Source organism: Amblyomma mixtum, chromosome 7 (assembly GCF_055824585.1).
Source record: "Amblyomma mixtum isolate Tamu chromosome 7, ASM5582458v1, whole genome shotgun sequence".
In the NCBI taxonomy this organism is placed as follows: domain Eukaryota; kingdom Metazoa; phylum Arthropoda; class Arachnida; order Ixodida; family Ixodidae; genus Amblyomma; species Amblyomma mixtum.
In genome coordinates, this window is record NC_143018.1 from 34,932,743 (window position 1) to 34,951,229 (window position 18,487).

The following is an 18,487-nucleotide window of genomic DNA, read 5'->3' on the forward strand; positions in this document are numbered from 1 at the left end:
CCCAGTAAAGCAGACTTCAGGTAGTCAGCATCGAAACTGTTGCCACAGTACTTTTCGGGACGGGGGGGGGGGGGGGGGGGGGGGGGGGGGGGGAGTACCGCGTACAGCAGCACTTCGATTACTCGCTCTTAGACGATAAAAATGACAAAGTTTTGCTTTTATGACGCTGAACAGCAGCGAGGACTAAAATAAAATAATTAAAAAACAGAGAAACGAAGCTACGATCGAAACTACACGGAGACATTGTATGCCATCAACCGCCCCCCTTTGCATAATGCACGTTATGTTCCACAAACAGGTACGTCTATTCTATTTGCTTCTAAATTGAGCATAGCTAAAAGCACCCAAAATGCGATCTCCGATAACCAAATACGAGGATGAGCAATTAGTCCGCGTACGGAAAACCGACTACAGCTGACCATAAAAAAGGACGATCTAGCGTGTAGACCAAATGCGAATTAGATGCGCGCGCACTTCGTTTTCGCTTTTGTTTCAGTTTCGTTCGAGGCTCGGTTTAGGAGGGCAATGCGACACCTCTTCCTTTCTTCTATCATCACCATCATCATCAGCCTGACCACTCGTTCCTTTATCCTTTCCCTTGCGGCGCAGTTCGAATGTCCACCGAGATATGCGACACAGTTACTGCGTCGTTCCCTTTCGTCAACACCAATTTTCAAAAAGTGTTCCTAACTTAGAAAAAGAAATAATTGTTTTATACCCAACGATAGGGCGGTTGTATCTAGCGCCGGCTCTACCTGCTGCGTCAGAGAGGTTTCACGTGAGCCTACATTCCGCGGCACACCGATGGGCCTCATTCCAGTGTGGTCCCATATTTGGCGCCCAACGTGGGGTTCCTTCAGCACAGAAACGTTCGGAGCTGCAGTCTACAAGCCGCTTTTATTGCAATACGTCTTTATTTCAAAGAAAATTGTGTTCAGACATTTTCTGCCACTCGGTTGAAAACCCGTTACGTCAATAATGAAAAGGACTCCCATGTCACCGTTTTAAAGAGAACGACCGCACAGGCTAACATCCTGGATTAGTGCTAAAAAGAAATACTGTCTTGACGCGCAGCAGTTTGCTTGCAAAATCGTCCGGTAGTGGCGACACCTGCACTACATTTTTTGACCTTTTCCAACTTGTAAAAGCTCCGTTTGGAGTGAAATTATAGCCTATTCGTTGTTAGAAAGCGGTGTGATACGAGTAAATCGATACAGGCTGACTTCAGTTATTAAGGCGGAAACTTGGGCTAGTTGGAAAGCGTTTGGAATCATATTTGCTAGCGCTTAATGAACACACGGGGACAAGAACACCTGTCCTGTGTATTTGTGTTCTTGTCCCGTGTGTTCACTAAGCGCTAGCAAATATGACTTCAGTTAGTTCTCAATATTCATTCAAAGTACCTTCTCTACCGATCTCCTTCAATCGTCATCCATTATATCGCGAGCGGGAAACGCACAGTTGTGTGCAATATCAGAGGAAACAAACATTTTGCACAGTGCAAATTTTCTGGTTATTTCTGCACTAAATTTGGGAATGACTTTAGGATATTAAACGCCAAGGGGAAAACAAGTTAAATAAAACTAAAAAAAACTTATGCTTGCGCGTAATAATGAAAAAATCAATAAACGAACGCTCATATTTAGTTCCCTCTCATATTGCTGACGACTGTACTTGCCGGAATTCTCTCTGCACAACCAGTGTTGCTGTCGTTGAAAACGTTTATTGACCAAATTGAGTATGAGCCCCCTGGTTGGCCTCCCCACACACTAGGCAAAGAGCAGTGAGAAAAATTCAGGGGGCACTTTGGCTCTCTAAAGTGCTGCAAGGCGAAAGCGTTTCCTGGTCACTGTTTGTTTTTATTTACTTTTTATTTTTGCATATTTTGTTTTTATTAATTTTTGCTCCTTTTCTTAATTTTGTTGTTTTTTATTTTTATTTGCACATCTTATTTTTATTCCGTTTTTATTTTTGTTTATTATTTTTATTTTCCTTTTCTTGACTTCACTCCTTTTATTTTATTTATGAAGCCCATGCATTCACTAGATGCGCCTTCATTAATGCTGGAACCTTGAGCCTTTTAAGCAGTGACGCCGAAAGGAGGACGAATCTGCCGACGCGTCTGTCGACACTCCTGCCGACGCGTCTGTCGACACGGCTGCCGACGCGTCTGCTAACGACAGTATGAGGCATTAAAGGCTTTCGCCTTAAAAGGGATAGAGGTGTTAGAGGATAAACACAAAACTAGGTGTGCGCTAGAGAACAGCTTACTCCCCATTTACACCCGTATAGGGGTATTCGTGTTTAGAGTGTATTTCAAGGATTACACTGGTCGAAGCACCTACGGCGGCGCTGTTCACAAGCTATTTCTGGCCCTCGGCGCCTGCGTTGATCAAGGCGGCCTCCCGCTTGTAGGGTCTGGGAAAGAGATCAGGGATATGGACCTGTTTTACTGGCAAGCCCACAACATGTAGTTGAGATCCACAATTTCTCCACAGTGCCGACATTCTGGCCTCGAACGTGCCAGGTGTGCATAACGACCGACCTGAGCGTGTGAAAAGTGTTGGTTTGCACCCTTCTCAATGCGACTTCTTCGTCCTTGCCTTGCTTAAGGCGCTCGTCTACCGAGCTGGAGTACCCGGGTTCGAACCCGACCGTGGCGGCCGCGTTTCGATGGAGGCGAAACGCAAGAGACGCCCGTGTGCTGTGCGATGTCAGTGCACGTTAAAGATCCCCAGGTGGTCGAAATTATTCCGGAGACCTCCACTACGGCACCTCTTTCTCTCTTTCTTCTTTCACTCCTACCTTCCTCCCTTCCCTTACGGCGCGGTTCAGGTGTCCGCCGACATATGTGAGACGGATACTGCGTCATTTCTGTTCCTCAAAAACCAATTTACCAATTTTATACTTGCCTAATTATTTCGAGGGTTTGGGAAATTCTGATCGTTCAACTCCTGTAGTTTCGGAGGATTTCAGCACAGGTGGGCAGTGACACAGCATAGTTGTGGTCATTCTGCGACGGTGCCCGGGGTTGTAATTCACGGAAGAGGTCGTGGGCAAGTTCACTGCCCTTCGTATCCGAAGGACCATTATGTAAGTGTGGTTTCAAAGTTTGTTACTACTGTTGTGTCTCGATCGCAGTTGTGACATGGTCATCAAGGCAGCAGTTTACCCTTACAAAGTTTTTTTTCAGACAGTCTATAGACTGTCCATAGACTTCTGTCTATAAAGCCTATAGACTTCTATTGAGAGAACAGTCTATAGACAATCTACAAATTTATAGCGATACACTTTTATTAGACTTGTCTGTAGACAGTCTACAGACTATGAATAGACAAAAATATCTATAGGAAGGTAACAGAGCCTATAAGAAGTCTATAGACTGTCAATAGATAATTTTTATAAGGGATAGGGCGCCAACCCGTCCTTTTCGGTAAGGAACGTCAGGAGCTGGAATCGCCTGGCAGGAAGATTTTTAAATCCATTTTCCTCCGCGATAAAATGTGTCTTGCTGCCAGGAAAACATAGTCAGACAGAGCGAGAGAGGTAATTTTTACTGATAACAAAAATTGGACAGAGCTGTCGTTAATGTCTCTTTAAAATTGGCGCCGCCGCGGTGGCTCAGTGGTTATGGTGCTCGGCTGCTGACCCGAAAGATGCGGGTTCGATCCCGGCCGCGGCGGTTGAATTTCTTTGGAGGAGAAATTCTAGAGGCCCGTGTACTGTGCGATGTCAGTGCACGTTAAAGAACCCCAGGTGGTCGAAATTTACGGAGCCCTCCACTACGGCGTCTCTCATAGCCTTAGTCGCTTTGGGACGTTAAACCCCGCAAACCAAACCAAACCAAAATTGGCCTAACCGAATAAAGAACGCGAGAAGCCCGGTCTATCATGCTTGGCATCTGCCGACAAAGTAATATATGCCGACCTGCATTACTACGGTGCGGAGCAGGCCGTTCGGTCCTCACTTTTGGCCGTGACTCCTCCACAGCACGAACCATCGCCATAGAGGGAGGGTGTACGTGTATAAAATTGTTCTTTTTATTTTTAATTCCCTTTACAATGGTTTTTGATCGGCTGCAGCTGTTGTCCCGGTTTTCGCAAAACAAAAATGACACATATAGCTGCTGTCCTACCCCAGCCCCGGATATATATATTTTCCTCGTTATGAAGAGAGAAATTGGGGAAGCCATAACTGGTTCCGGAATATCGTGAGTTGTTTGCCAGCGGGTCCCGTACACGGATGTCTTCCGAACGCCTCACCACACCTGATTACGCACCAGAAAGCTATAAACTGAAGCATAACATGCACCTGCTGCAGCGAAGCTGTCTAGTGCATATAGTTTGATTCGTTGCTTTACCAGCAGCACCATATTTGGTGTTACAATGGGAGGCGCAGAAAAAAAGAAAGAAAAACTCCAAAAGTAACGACTACCTCGTACAACTTAGAAAACGCTGTCCACTAACGGACTCCCTTTTAGAGGACAGCTTGCCCCCTTTCTAGTCCCATTAGGCGTATTTGTGTTTAGAGAGTATATAGTAAACGAGCGCTATAAAACGAACTAAGAGTAAACTAAAACAATTCAAAGTGCATGAATTGAGGGGGGGGGGGGGGGGGGGTTCTGAACGCATTATTTCGCCACTAGCATTCACGCACCTCATGATTACGGTTGTGGCCGACACAAAATCCGTGCCCAAGATATGTGCGTAAGCTGTTTTCATCTTGTAGGACGCGCTTCTCAGGAAAAGAGACAGATTCTCTAATGTTCGCAGGGGATGTCTGTCTGGCCCAGCGCTACGTATGCTCCACGAGGTGACAAAGTACGACGCGAGATGCATAACAACCACACGAACATTTCTCAGGTAACCATGTAGCGAACATCCAGTGTCGGACGTCCATGTGATGTCCAAAGGACATCAATATTAGTGCACGTCAAACGGACGTCCACAAATGTGCGCCAGAAACATTTACTCCAAATCAAGTTCATAAGGGTAGCGGATCGGGCTAGTTGGTGCAGTTTTGACATTTCTCGAAGCGCTAAAACAAGGACGCAGAGGGAACAGACAGGGACGAGCGCTCATCCCTGTCTGTTCCCTCTGCGTCCTTGTTGTTTTAGCGCTTCGAAAAATGTCATTACTCCAAATCGTCCCATAGATTTCCATTAGTGGAGTGCAGGACAGATCTTTTTTATTGATGTCCTCACGGAACAGAAAACGATACTTTATATCTGTTCGACGTGGATCGATGCATTATATCAAAACTAGACATCCACATAATGTCCCATAAATACCAACTGCATGTGGATATTTGCGTCAACACAACATGCGAATTAAAAATGCGAAGAGTAAATTATGCGCTCGCGAATAGAAGGCCGCAAATATTCAGCCTCCAGGATAACCAAGCGCCGTATGCTTTTCGACATGCAATCAGACTTCATTATGAAGATTTACTCGACTTTTTTAATGGATGTCCTGACCTTCGCTGAAATTGAACTGCTGATTAAAATGCACTTGTATCTTCAAACTGCGAATGATCATGATAATGCGAAACCACTGCCTTGAAGAGGCGGTTACCATCGTTTTACAGTGATAACGATAACAATGGCACAAGGCGACAATCCTGACGCTACCTGTGTGAAGCCTCCACACTCTAAACACGAATACGTCTATGTGGGAATAAAATGAGATTAAACTGTCATTAAAGCACTCCCTTCTACAAAAGGGAGTGCGCTCTCTTTTATAAGCTCGAACAGAAAGGAGTAAAAAGGGTGCGAAGTTGTCCTTTAGCGTTAAACCGCCGAGGTCGGGATCAAACCCGCGTCTTTCGGGTCAGCACTCGAGCGCCATAACCACTGAGCCCCAGCTGCGGCGTCAAATTAGTTGTTCCATGAATTTGACTGCTATCAACGTCACAAGGACGTCTTTTGATCTCTCCTGCACTCTAATAAATCAAAATAGCCCGGCTGTTTGCAGGAATTAACTTCCACGGATATACATTCGACATCCGGAAATAACTAACGACGTTCCAATTGCGTACACTCCGCAAAGGCAACTGTTCGAATTTCTGGGGGACGTCCCAGCGATGTCCAACAATACTTAGGAGTGGAAAACCCATGTGTGCACAAGTTTTTATAAGCGCAATTTCATTCTCATTGTGCGAGATTTATATTTAGGTCGTCTAAATCTTAAAGAGTGCAAAATGCACAAAGAACTCTCAGGTTTCGTTCACAGAAGACCAACAATAAATACATCGAATAGTAAATGCGCCAAAGTAACCATTATAAATCAACTAGCTGAGCATATCTAACGTATATATGGACTCTGGTTTGACATGGCCCGGGATAGCAAGTACAGAGAGGAGCGATAGCGAGAAAGGACAGGGGAGAGTTTTGTACGTTATTTAGAATATTTACAAAAATATAAAAGAAAAACATTTGCGTCAATCCTGGGCAAGCAGCCTGAAAATGACAGGCACTGTGCCGTGTTCCAGCACTAAAGCGCAGATTGCAATTTTATCAGGTGGCATGCAGTGTATTTGTTCCAATTAATTCCCCTCACAGACTCGCCTGCCCTGCAAACTATTGATGCCCGGTGTACACAAAGTGTTCTCAACAAGCGAAAGCTATACAGTCGCCGACTAGCAGCATATGTATCCTCGTCGTCACCGCAGAATAATGCGGCTGCACACTGTAGTACAGCCGAGATAACCTCCAACATAAGTGCGTACACACAGCGCGCATATCGCCACGACAGTCTTCTGTCCCTGTTTCCTATCTTTTTTTTTTTTTTTTCATCCACGCTATCGCGTGTCAAGACTACCGGTCGGCTACCGACATACGCGCGCGACAGTGCCGAGGTGAACAGCCCCGCAAGCGTGCCGAGACGAGCATTGGGCGCTTCACGCGTCCGTCGGCGTGCGCGCGATAGGGTTGACTGTCCCTCTCCCACATCTGTTTATACGTACGCCGAGAGACGCATAAATGACGAAACAAAAACAAAATGAAGTGAATTCCCAAATCGAGAAAGACCAGCGCGCGACGCGACTCGAGAAGAGAAATCAGCGAATCGAGCGGAAAGCAAAAATAAGGCAATGGAAAGAGAAAAAAGTTAAGGGTATGGGGAAAGGAGAATCGAGGGGGAGGGGGGAGAGAAACACGCCAACTCGGAACCAAAACAAACGTGCGCCGGAAAGTACTCGCGATAGAGCTGGCCAACGTTGAGCGAACAAACACGGCAGCAGACGCGTCCCCAAGCTGCGCGAGCAGAAGGAACAGGGGGAGAGCTACGAAAAAGATGAAAACAGAAACCGATCGACGCAAAAAGACAAGCAGCAACGCGAAGAAAAAAGACAAGCGCGCGCCCTCAACTCCGGCGCGCTGCCGCCACGGACGACAGGCGCAACGCTGCGCGCCGGCACATTTCGATAACGCGGAACACTGCCGTGAAGCCTGGATCCCATGTGTCGCCATTCCGGCGGCAGCACAGCCAGCGCGATTACCCGAGCGCGCGCGTGTGTGTGTGTCAAGGAAGGCTCGCTCAGCCGGCTATTCTGGAAAGCGGCGCGCCGCATTTGGTCTTTGCTTGCTCTTGCTCCTGTCGGTATCCCCGTCTTTCATTCGTGGTGCGACCGCTCTTCTAATGTGGAAACCGTCGACCCAGCGATGCACGAAGGCAGGGGCGAGCGGCGCGATTAAACAGTGTGCGGTACTTATTCGCCGTCGCGTCGTCGATCGAGACAAACCGATTGGGAAAAAAAAAAATCAAAGAAACTACCACCAGCTCACCTTTGGCAATCCTCCTTCCGTTTTCTTGCCCTCTTTGCCTCCCCTGAAGCTGCTGCTTTTCTTTCTTTTTTTTTTCCTCTGCCAACTGCGTTCGTAGCACTCCGCTGCTAGAGCTAGACTTTCAGTCGCTGCTCCCGCGCCGAGCAAGTCAGGGCATCACCGCAGCCGCCGCTAGTGCAGCAGCAGATTCCGCATTCCGGGCAAGGCGCGGGGACGCCGGCGGCACGCGCATTCGTTTCGAGCACAGCACGGCACCACGGTTGCACGGCAAAGCACACGCAATCGTCGAGCGAGATCGGCCTTACACGGGCACCTCCACACACATCCGAGCGCGCGCGCGCACACACACTCACGCCAGGCCAGCGCAACGCCAGCCCGATTTTGACGCTTCTCCGGCGGCTGCCGTCAGCGAGCGAGCGACGCTCCTCCCTCCCTCCCTCCTCCCCGCGCACACGCGGGAGGGCGCAACCGTTGCTCGGATGTGACGCTTTGTCCGGTACTTCCGGTGACGTTAGAAGCAGCTGCTGTCCTCTGGAAACCGGCGTGCTAAAGTATACAGTTTTGGTTTCGTTCTTTAATTGTTTCATGACATTTTGTTTGTTTAAAGTTTTCAGTCATTAACGCTTCGCCTTCCGCATGTATTCATTGTTCAAAGTAACGAATTTATCTGCGATATTCTTGCTTTCAGAATGTATGCATGAGCTCGAAATATGAGGTTTTTCTTCTTTTTTTTTTTTCATTATTACTGAGCCGCTCAAAGTATATGCACTGTGTTTTGCGTTATCTCTTGTTTGCCAAAAAAAAAAAAAACCTAGGCAGCTAGAGCCACGTACTTCTTTTCTTTGCGAATTCTTCTATTTTCTTCACGACTTTTTTGTTAATGCTTGGCTTATAACGTTGGCTTATAGCGAATCAGCTATAAATGCGCCGCATCCCACTCATAATCATTCTTCGATGTAATGTATTTCTTTATTTAGTAGCTTATTATTACAAAAATACATATAGCTCTGTTTTCAGGATATCAAAGCATTGACAAAGCACGCACTAAAGCTCGTGCAGGGAAAGAACTCGGTAAGAACCTAGCGAGATTTTAATTCATATTTAAGTTCTTTATTTTTGCATATGGTCAATATTCACACATCTGTAGGTGTGCTCTCTTCACATTAAAAAAATGACTACATAACGGCATAACCATAACGGCGTGCTGACACACGTTTTAGAGATAAGTTTGTTTAGTACAGAAACGCTTCGTTCCAGTTTGATAAGGCACATGGCACGTGTCTACGGCGTAAACTAAAGGCGCTGCAATCGGAACTAGACACGTCTTATGAGTTTAGTGAGTAACATTCGACAGCAGCGCTCCTAGCGGTTGGTGACAGTCGCAGACGTCTTGAATGGGACGGGTTAGTGCATTTGTTATCTAGCGTTCAAGTAGAATTCTTGCTTTCTCGCGCGCCGCGCGGTGGCTTGGTGTTCAATGCAACCGTAGCAAGCGCCGTTCAAAATAGCTGTCGCGCGTGTATTTACGGTCAGTTTGAACTTCGAAGTCTGTGCGCGAACGTTGCAGGATGGACGGTTACGAGCTGGAGATGACCCAGGTTATCCACGCGCCTGAGGAGTCCGAGGATGAGGACGACGACCGTGAAGTGCGTATTGAGCATTTCCCGCCATACAGTCCGTTACCATGTATTCGCGCTCTCTCATGCCAGTTTGGTGCGCATGCCTAGTGATAACTCAGTAAATCATGTTGCGGCATGTGCGTGCCCCCTTTTCTGCTTAGCGTTGTCTCAGAACGAACGCCCGGCTATCCCACTCATAGTGCGATACAGACCGAGCACAAGAACCGGCCGTTCGATTAGCGTCATAGCTAGACGCTGATGCAAAGTGTTGGTTATCGTTCTCTCTGGCCGCTTAATGCTTTTTTTATAATATGGCCATCCTCCTAAACGGGCCAACTTCAGTCTGTGTTTCTCTTCTGCAGTTAAGCTGTCAACTGAGCTGCCAAACTCTCGACCTTGAACACTGGCGCTAGTTTCAGGCAGGTTCCTCATGCTTGGCGTGCTTTTTCGTTTAAAAGAGGAGCTATGTGTTCTTCTGTTCAATACATACAGTGGCTAATTTGCGAACTATCGTGTTCAGGAGCTGAAAGGGGGGCGTGTCAAATTAAAGCAACCCTATTCTACAGAATTCGGGGAGCCCGCATAAACTGCCCAGTTGCAGACGTCTGATTTTTGGCGTCAAGAAATGTTAATTCGCCATGTAACGGAAATTTAGGACACATTCTTTGTGGGATTTGTTTCATCCGCCAACGGTTCTGTTTCCCTCAGTAAACTTATTCTGTTTTATTTGCCCATAAAGGCCCTGTGCAGTACTATAGAGGCAAAGCAATTGTCTATAACGCCCGAATGACGTGGTCCGGACTGTAAAAGTGGCTGCCGAAGCCGTGACGCCCACCAATGCAAGAAAAGGCGACTCTCTATACTCCGTTTCATACACAGCAGTCAACGCTGCCAAAGACAGTGTTCTGTTTGTGCAGATTAAGTCCATGCCCAAAAAGTAATTCTCCATGCAACCAAAGCGAACACAGGCAAATTTCATTGCGACAGATTTTAAGTGCCATGACTGGAAACTTCCTGGACTTCGTTTTTACCTCTTACCACACTTTCGTCCTGTAGCTCGTCAAGACTGGGAAGAATGATGTGTAGCAGTGTGATTCTTGGCTGGTAGGGTGAATCACTCGGACTCCATCCCCGCCTGAAACGTAGTTGATTCTCCGTGCAAACTGTATCCAGAGGGCCCGAAAACTGAGCACCTTACAGCTTCGACCATGATTCCTAATGCTAGCAACTTGTCTTATACCACTCATTATTTCCGTCCAAACACTCGTGAGGCCTCAAGAAGAACAAATGATACGTGGCGGAGTAGCACGCGCACTACTTCATCCACCGCATCATTGACTGCTATATACAGTGATGCGATTGTGCCAAGCTGTGCCTAATGACAAAGCCTGCTGCATGCTGCTACACAAAATAAGAGTAATCTACACCAAGCCCGCACCAGAAGTCCAAGTTTCCTTAAGAACAAAATTCTCAGTCACCATGTGTCAGCTTGCTTTTACGTTATGCAGCATCAGCAGAAAAACTAATTTTTCTGAGAATCCATGGAGGCGGTCATCATGCTGACCATGCCCATTGTTGGCTCGCGTGTTGAAAACCAAGAAGCGAAACAGGCCTACAGCACGCAGGGATTTACAATTGCGATCCCATTGGATCGAAGGCTTGCCAGAAATATGCATGGCACAAACATTCACAAAATGGCACCGGTGCTTACTTCCAAGTCGATGCTTGGCCGAAGTGGGGAAACTGCACGCTATGCCGAAGTTCTCAGTGGGTGTCAGCTATTATGAATGATGTCAGCTATTATGAACGGTGTCAGCTATTATGAACGGTGTCATATGTGCCGTGCACACACCCAAACGTAGTAAAGCCAACTTGAAAAAATTTCCAGAAGCCTGTATTTAAGATTCGATAAGTGGAACTGCGATATACTGAGCTCGCCATCAGTGTTGATGGCCAACAATTTTGCCATATGACAAAAATTAAAAGGCTGGTTAATTAGTTTCACCTAATTGCTATTAATTGCATTATAATGCCAGTCTTGCTATGCAATCTACTCGCGCAGATCACGTGCACTTGCATGTCTTTCATGGCTTTGCAAAAGTCTGTTGGCAAAAGAAACACCTGGTGTACAGGTATATGGTTTGGGGGGTGGAGAAGTAACCGCAGGAACCGTCCGCATCATTTTCCGCGATACAGTTGTTTCTCTTGAAAGCGGGTAATTTATTCTACTCTTATGTACGGCTGTCAAACTCTTTCAGGTTGTATTTTGAAAGGTTTCAGTGTTTATCGACAGTTCTAGCAAAATCAAATTATGGAAACAATGTACTCCCATAGTACAAAAAGCCCAGGTGCGACATCCCATTGTAATGTCAGTAGAAGCTGGCAGATAATTAGTAATTGAATGTGTAAGGGAGGGCAGAGAAACTAAAAAATGATCTGCTGACCACAGTAATGCAAAAACCAAATGAAAGAGCATAGCCATTATTCAAGTAGTACCATCAGAAAATAACAGAAAAAACACAGGCTAGCCGAACTTAGCAGATTGGATATTTACCAGATAACACTGCAGTTGCTTTCTAGATGAATGGTGATGGCTTTGGTTTATGTGAAATTTTAAGAATTCCAAAATGATGTGGCTGAAGACTGCATTGTTCGTAGTAGACAATCCTTGCCTTGATCAGCAGGATTTCATAATCAATTAGAAAAAACATGTAAAATTGGGTTCATACACAAATCAGGGCAAAGTTATGGGCTTGAACAGTAGGGAATGCCAGTATATCAAAGATAATGGTCAGAGAGGGCCTTTACTTGAACATATTCATGGCTGCTTAAACGTGCTTTTAAACGTGCATCATTGTTCCCAGGTTCGAGCGGTCCTTAAAGTGCAGCTTGAAGACGCACCTCCTAGGTTCCAGACCTTCAACCTGAAGCCAGGTGACTATTTCTGCTTTGGGACAACTTAGGCGACATTCTGGCACGAAATATTTGGCTGTCTTCGGCTGTTCACCTGGCATTCGTGGCTCGAAGCCTTCAGTTCTGTATGCATGAAGCATCTCATCATTCCTTCCTAGTTATTTGTTGCAGTCATTAAAATGAAACTGTCATTATCTCATTAGTGGATTATCTCATTAGTGGATACAGACACCATCTGTCATTGCTTGAGCTGAAAAATGTCAGTGCATGCTTCATGTGTCAGTACCTTACACAAGCTTTTAGAAGCAGTACAATGTCTGGTGCTGCCTTGGTACAAAGCTTTGATCACATCGGTCTAGATCATGAGGTGCTGAGCTTTTTAAGGTCCCACGCACAATTTCTGGAACACAATTCTTTGTTCCTATAATCTGACGCAACTCAAGAATGGACTGATTTTCATAACTGGGCATTTAATCTGATTAAGCTATGGTTATTCCCCATTCATATGTCACACCCTGTCGATTTCACTTTAGCATGTCCAACAAGATTGGTCAAGGAGGTGGATCGGGACGCCTTTGGCTGGAGCGGCTTCTTTGAGGGGCATTTGCCGCTTCATTCTTGAGTTGTGTCCAACTATAGCCGTGCCTGCAATTAATGTTTCCTGTTCGGGGAATCTGTGTGCTAGAGCCTAACAATGCAGGTAGCCTAACCTTGCCTAACTATAAAAAAAACGTAGGAATTCCATGCTGGAACATGTGCACCTTTGATTTTATGTTGGCAAGTTTGTGTTGGCAAGCTGGGTCTGAAAATTGTACCATATATTGTTACATTTAGATAATTTGTCAGAAATAATTTGATTTGTGCAGTGCAAAAAAAGTTTGCTGAATATAGCACGTCCTAGCAACAGGTTTGTCTCATTGCAGCCAAGCCTTCAGTGTGCTGTTATTATGGAGAGATTTGTGCTTGGCGTTGAATTCTTTGTGGTACTATTTTTTGTTTAATGATAGTAAATATTCTTTCCGGTATCCTTTCAAAAAGACCAGCAAAAGTGCCCCCTCATGATTTGCCAGGAATGGAATGTTGGGTTAGTCATACTAAATTGCATCAACATTGAGCGATGCGCGTTTCCCGCATGATTTTCTAACTAGAGAACGCTGCTGAAGTCGCACATACATTTTTTTTAATAAATTTTTTACGTAGGAACAAGCTTGGTATATTTTTTTTTGTGTAGGAAAAAGCTTGGGTGCTGGTTTTCTTGAAGCGTTTGTTTTGTTTTGCCGTCTCCTCTCACACCTTCATTCCTTCCTTTCCCAGGTGTCAACATTGTCGGTCGATCCCATTCTTGCGACCTCATGATCGACGCACCTGTGAGGCATTGTTTTCACAGCATGCTAGGATGTCGTATTGTTTTTCCAGCTAAGTTCCTGCTGTGTCCACTTGCAGGGTGTTTCCAAACAACATGTACAGATAAATCTGAGCAAGTCGGACATTATAATCACTGACCTCGCCAGCCGGAACGGGGTCAAGATTGGCAAAGTAAGCTTTGCAAGAAATGTCCTCGGCTCTCCAGTGCGTTTTGCACTGCGATTTTTTCCGTTTTGTGTGTCCTAATTTTTGCCAGTGATGCTCGAGTGTTATTGCTTGAACTTGAGGCAGAAATTTAATTGTCGAGCAAAATTTTTACTTCGGGAACGATCAGATTAACTTTATTTGCGCGTTAAAATTGTCTGGAATTCAAATAACGGCGAATTTTGATGGAGATTTAAAAAAAACCATCCTGGTCATTTTTTTTTTATTTTCCTGAAACAGTTTTAGTACCTGGTAACTCTTGGTCAAGAAAAGTGCTGCATTATATTGTGTTAAACTAAAAATAAAGGCTTAATGCAGACAGTGTTTCATTCAGTTATCATTGCTCCATATTGTCCGTTAAAAAGAGCAGCGGTGATGAATTAGACTTCAAACTGAGTGCATGTGGTGGAGTTCTAATGTGATAGCGTTGAGGCTCCCAAGAAATGGGCTGAGGTAGTCTGGCCACCATACCTCTAGGTGGCAGGTGGACCACCTATTCCGCACGTGCGCGGTCTGCATTAAGCTTTTATTTTAAGGCAAAAAGCCTTTAATGGCTCATGCTCGCTGTGAGTCCATGGGCACAGTGCTGGTCCATGTGCGCTGTCTGTTCCAGTGCTGTCCCATGCTCGTGGGGCAACCTCCTGGGTAATTTCCTTTCCTCAAATTCATTTTCGTCATCCTCCTCAGTAATTTCCTTTCTCAAATTCATTTTCTTTATTAAGGCCCTCTTTCTGTTCCTTCATTCACTCCCACTTCCTCCCTTCCTCTACAAACGCATGATGGGTGTCCACTGAGATATATGCAAGACAGCCTCAAATACAATTTTCATTTTCTTCACTACAGCCCCTCTTTCTCTTTCTTCTTTCACTCCCACTTCCTCCCTTCCTGTGTGGTGCGGTGGTGTGGGTTTCTATACCACAACAGTTGCTAGGCAATGGCTCTTGGGACCGCAACAACGTAAGCAGCAACATAACAGAATCGTCCACTGACCCACGGAGCCAGTTATGTGCACTTCCTTCCCTTGAAATGATCTGAGTGTACAACGCCAACGAACGCAATGAACGCCGAACCGGCGATGGCGATGCTGCAAAAGGGTGCCAAAGAGTGCGCTCTAAAACACTACAATCAAAAAAGCGACCGCAGTCGCCAAAGACAATAAAAACCGCACATGCGGGAAGCCCGCCACGCGCCAAGCGGTTCGGGGAAGCGGCCGTGGTTGACCACAAGGCTTTCGCCAAGCACACTTGAGAATTTCCAAAGTGTCCTCGGTAATTTTTATAGTACAAAACAATATAATGCAACGCTCTTTTTTTTTCTTGACCTAGAATGACCCGGTAGTAAAGGTCTTCCAGGAAAATTTTTAAATCAGACAGGATGCTTTCTTTCTTTTCTTTAAATCTGTCAGTTTGCCTTTTTTCGAATTCCAGATGATATCATCGCGTTATATTAAAAAATCTGACCGTTCCAGAAGTACAAATTTTTCTGACCATAGTAAGAAGGACTAGATCAATACTGAGAAATTGCTGCCTCAAGTTATCAGTCCTTTATGACCCATTATTGTCCTAAAACTGCTATTATTGGAATGCATTACTTCTTCTACAATGCTTGCAATTATTTTGCCATGAAATTAAAGGAGCCAAAAAATGTTTGTGCACTGCATCTAACAGAAAAGTTTGCATACAATTTCTGAAAGAATATTCAGGTTCCACAAAATTTTACTTTCTGCAGGGATCGAAGCAAGCGATTTTGCAAGGTTTCCCACCTCGTATGATATACGATTTTTCCAAAAAAAAAAAACTGCAGTGTTTCTTGTGAAACTCTTTGTGTCGACATATGTGCCTATCACATATATAAATTTCATTTAAAAGAAAGAATGATCATGGGACCGTGATTACTGTTCTTATCTGAACACACCCATGATTTACCTTTTTTCCTCGTTTTGTTTCGATTTCAAAATCCCAATTACTGCTGTCGCGTAAAAGCTGAGTTCAGGTCACACAGAAAGCACGCGAATATGGTCGCTACTTTCTCGTTTTAACGCAAGCCTGCCTGAGAGTTGGAACTGTAAAAACATGACCAAGCGTGACCGCATATCATCTGTGAAGTCACAGTCTTCGTTTAGCTTTTGAAACTGAAATTTTTTCTCATGTTGTCTCAATTTCAGTTATAAATTATTCTCCGCGTATAGGTGAATTCCATGTTTCGACTTATATGTGACTAGCGCATCATGACAAAGAAGAAAAACGGGCATCCAAAATTTTGTTATCTCTACACCTTTAACACCCTTGCCATTTGTTTTTCAGTAGGCAGTACTGATTAACCTCATTATTACTTTTTTTCTCTCTCTCTCTCTCTCTCTCTCTCTCTGCAGCGAACCCTCCAGCCTCATGTCATGTACAATCTTGACTACAATAAGGAGTTCTCTGTGGCTGGGCTGAAGGCGTGGATCCTGCATGAAGAACAGAATGTGAGCAGTCCTCCTATAGTTCAGTGTTTCCGAAGTCAGTGTGTTGTCTACTTTTGTATCATTTCTGCAAGATCCCACCTTACCTAGATTCTGCTGGGTTCCTAGTCACGGTGGCATTAGGGACAATGAGAGAGCCGGCATATGTGCTGCACAAGCCCGAACCATGGAAATAAAACGTGAATTTGCCTCCTAGGGATTGCATGAAGTTAGTACGTAGCAAACTAAGAGCCGAATGGCAAGCGTCTTGGGAAAAAGAAGGAAACAACAAGCTGTATACTGTAAAGCCCATTTTAAAAGAATGGAATTCATGCCGCCATAAAGAGCGTTTTATCGAAGTAATTTTATGTCGTTTACACATAGGTCACACACACATCACCCATAGCTTCTTATTAACTTAATGTAACATCACTTAATGTAACACTTAATGTAACACTTAATGTAACATCATCTAACCTTGTGTTTGGCGCGTGATAGCCACAGTTGCTTATCTAACTCACCTTACCTAGGCCGCCGCGGTGGCGCAGTGGTTATGGTGTTCGGCTGCTGACCCAAAAGACGCGGGTTCTATCCCGGCCACGGTGGTCGAATTCTGATGGAGGTGAAATTATAGAGGCCCGTGTACTGTGCGATGCCAGTGCATGTTAAAGAACCCCAGGTGGTCGGAAGTTTCCGGAGCCCTCCACTACGGCGTGTCTCATAGCCTGAGTCGCTTTGGGACGTTAAAACCCCATAAACCATCTCACCTTATCAGTATAGGTAGGAAATTGAGGATTCGTGTAAAATGATACTCCAAGGCCCCCCGAGGTGTCGACAAAGAAATTTTAAAAAATGCTAAGGAACAGTTTCAAGCTTAGTGCTGTTAATTATATTCATCGGCTAATGTATGCTTGGTTCTTCGGTTGGGCATGGTTTGACACTATTATAAAATAATAGCGCTAGTGTCGATGAGTTCACCGAAAGCTTGATGATTTTGACAGTCATGCGAGTGCATTTTCTGTGGTCCCTGAATTCTTCTTGTGCGTGCTTTGCACACCTTTTTGATGCTCAGGGTGCGGGTGGAGATACCGATTCGGACACATGCTCGGAGTCACTTTTGACTGCGGTGGAGATAGCCCAGGTGAGTTTTTAACACAGCACGGCTGTGTGCCCCCCCCCCCCCCCCCCCCCCCCCTCTTTTTCCGCTTGATAGTCAGGGCAACTACAGTGTTTAAGCCAGGAACCTTCGCCAGCTTGCACTGCGAAGTACTACTTACGACTGTGGAAAGTGTGTTTGTTTGTTCCTGCAGCCACAAAACTGTGTCCTTGTTCCATAAAAAAAAATGCTAGACGATTTCTTTGCCCGCTTTCACCCTCCAGGACCAAGCTGGGGCTGAGGTCCAGGCTGCAGCGCCCGAGACATCGATAGCGGCCTGTGACAACGCAGAGGGGACCGCAAACGTTGCATCCGTGCTGGGACCAAATATGCACAGTGCCATCAACAAGGCTGCCACAGTATGTCGAATTGCGTCGAGCTTTCTCAGTCGTTTCTTTTCTTTCTTTCTTATTTTTTTTTTGTTTACGTTTACAAACTTCACCAAACCCCCGACTGGTGTAGAGTGCTTGTCGCGCTGCTGTTTGCATCGTGACATACACTTCACGTTTGACCCTTAATAATATTCTGCAGTAGTGCGAGATCTGCCTTTTGGCACCTGTGTTTACATTGTTGTAGCAAAAAGATCATCTTCATGACATGAAAAAGGAAATCTGCACACGAGCTATAGTGTGTGAAATGCAGTATACCGTATAAACGCGTGTAAGGGCCGCACTTTTTTTTCGAGATTCGGGGGCCAATTTTTGGGGTGCGGCCCATACATGCGCCCATACACGCACCGGAATTTATGATGATAATGGCTGCGGCCTCGCGCGCCATCCATGGACGGTTTTTGGAAGCTCTTGTGCGCGTGCTTGGCCTCTACGATCAAGCGCTCCGTGATCGAGCGCGCCGTTGTTCGCAGCCGGAGCTGATCGCGGAGGCCACGGCGCGTGCATTTAGAAGGCTACAGCCACCTGGGTCATGGAAAGTTCGGGTGCGGCTCTTACACGGATTAATTTTTTTTAAAACATTTCCTTCCAAAAAACGGGGTGCGGCCCTTACAC

At 45.5% G+C, this 18,487-nt stretch overlaps 2 protein-coding genes across 9 annotated transcripts in view; one reads left to right on the plus strand and one right to left on the minus strand.

Moving 5' to 3' along the window:
* Positions 1-8,207, minus strand: part of LOC149335624 (uncharacterized) — a 366,902-nt gene extending 358,695 nt beyond the window's left edge. For 3 of the 6 annotated variants that reach the window (XM_089552213.1, XM_089552212.1, XM_089552215.1), the window contains exon 1: positions 7,784-8,207. The gene's annotated coding sequence lies outside the window, so the exon portion shown is untranslated. The remainder of the gene's footprint in view (positions 1-7,783) is intronic. The other 3 variants (XM_089552210.1, XM_089552208.1, XM_089552209.1) reach the window with 1 other exon arrangement.
* Positions 8,208-9,214: 1,007 nt separating this feature from the next.
* Positions 9,215-18,487, plus strand: part of LOC149335627 (uncharacterized) — a 28,534-nt gene continuing 19,261 nt past the window's right edge. For 2 of the 3 annotated variants that reach the window (XM_089552217.1, XM_089552218.1), the window contains exons 1-7: positions 9,215-9,429; positions 12,267-12,336; positions 13,630-13,682; positions 13,759-13,851; positions 16,256-16,351; positions 17,400-17,468; positions 17,708-17,842. In XM_089552217.1, coding sequence (XP_089408343.1) covers positions 9,352-9,429; positions 12,267-12,336; positions 13,630-13,682; positions 13,759-13,851; positions 16,256-16,351; positions 17,400-17,468; positions 17,708-17,842 — 594 coding nt within the window. In that variant the 5' untranslated portion in view covers positions 9,215-9,351. The remainder of the gene's footprint in view (positions 9,430-12,266; positions 12,337-13,629; positions 13,683-13,758; positions 13,852-16,255; positions 16,352-17,399; positions 17,469-17,707; positions 17,843-18,487) is intronic. The other variant, XM_089552219.1, reaches the window with a different exon arrangement.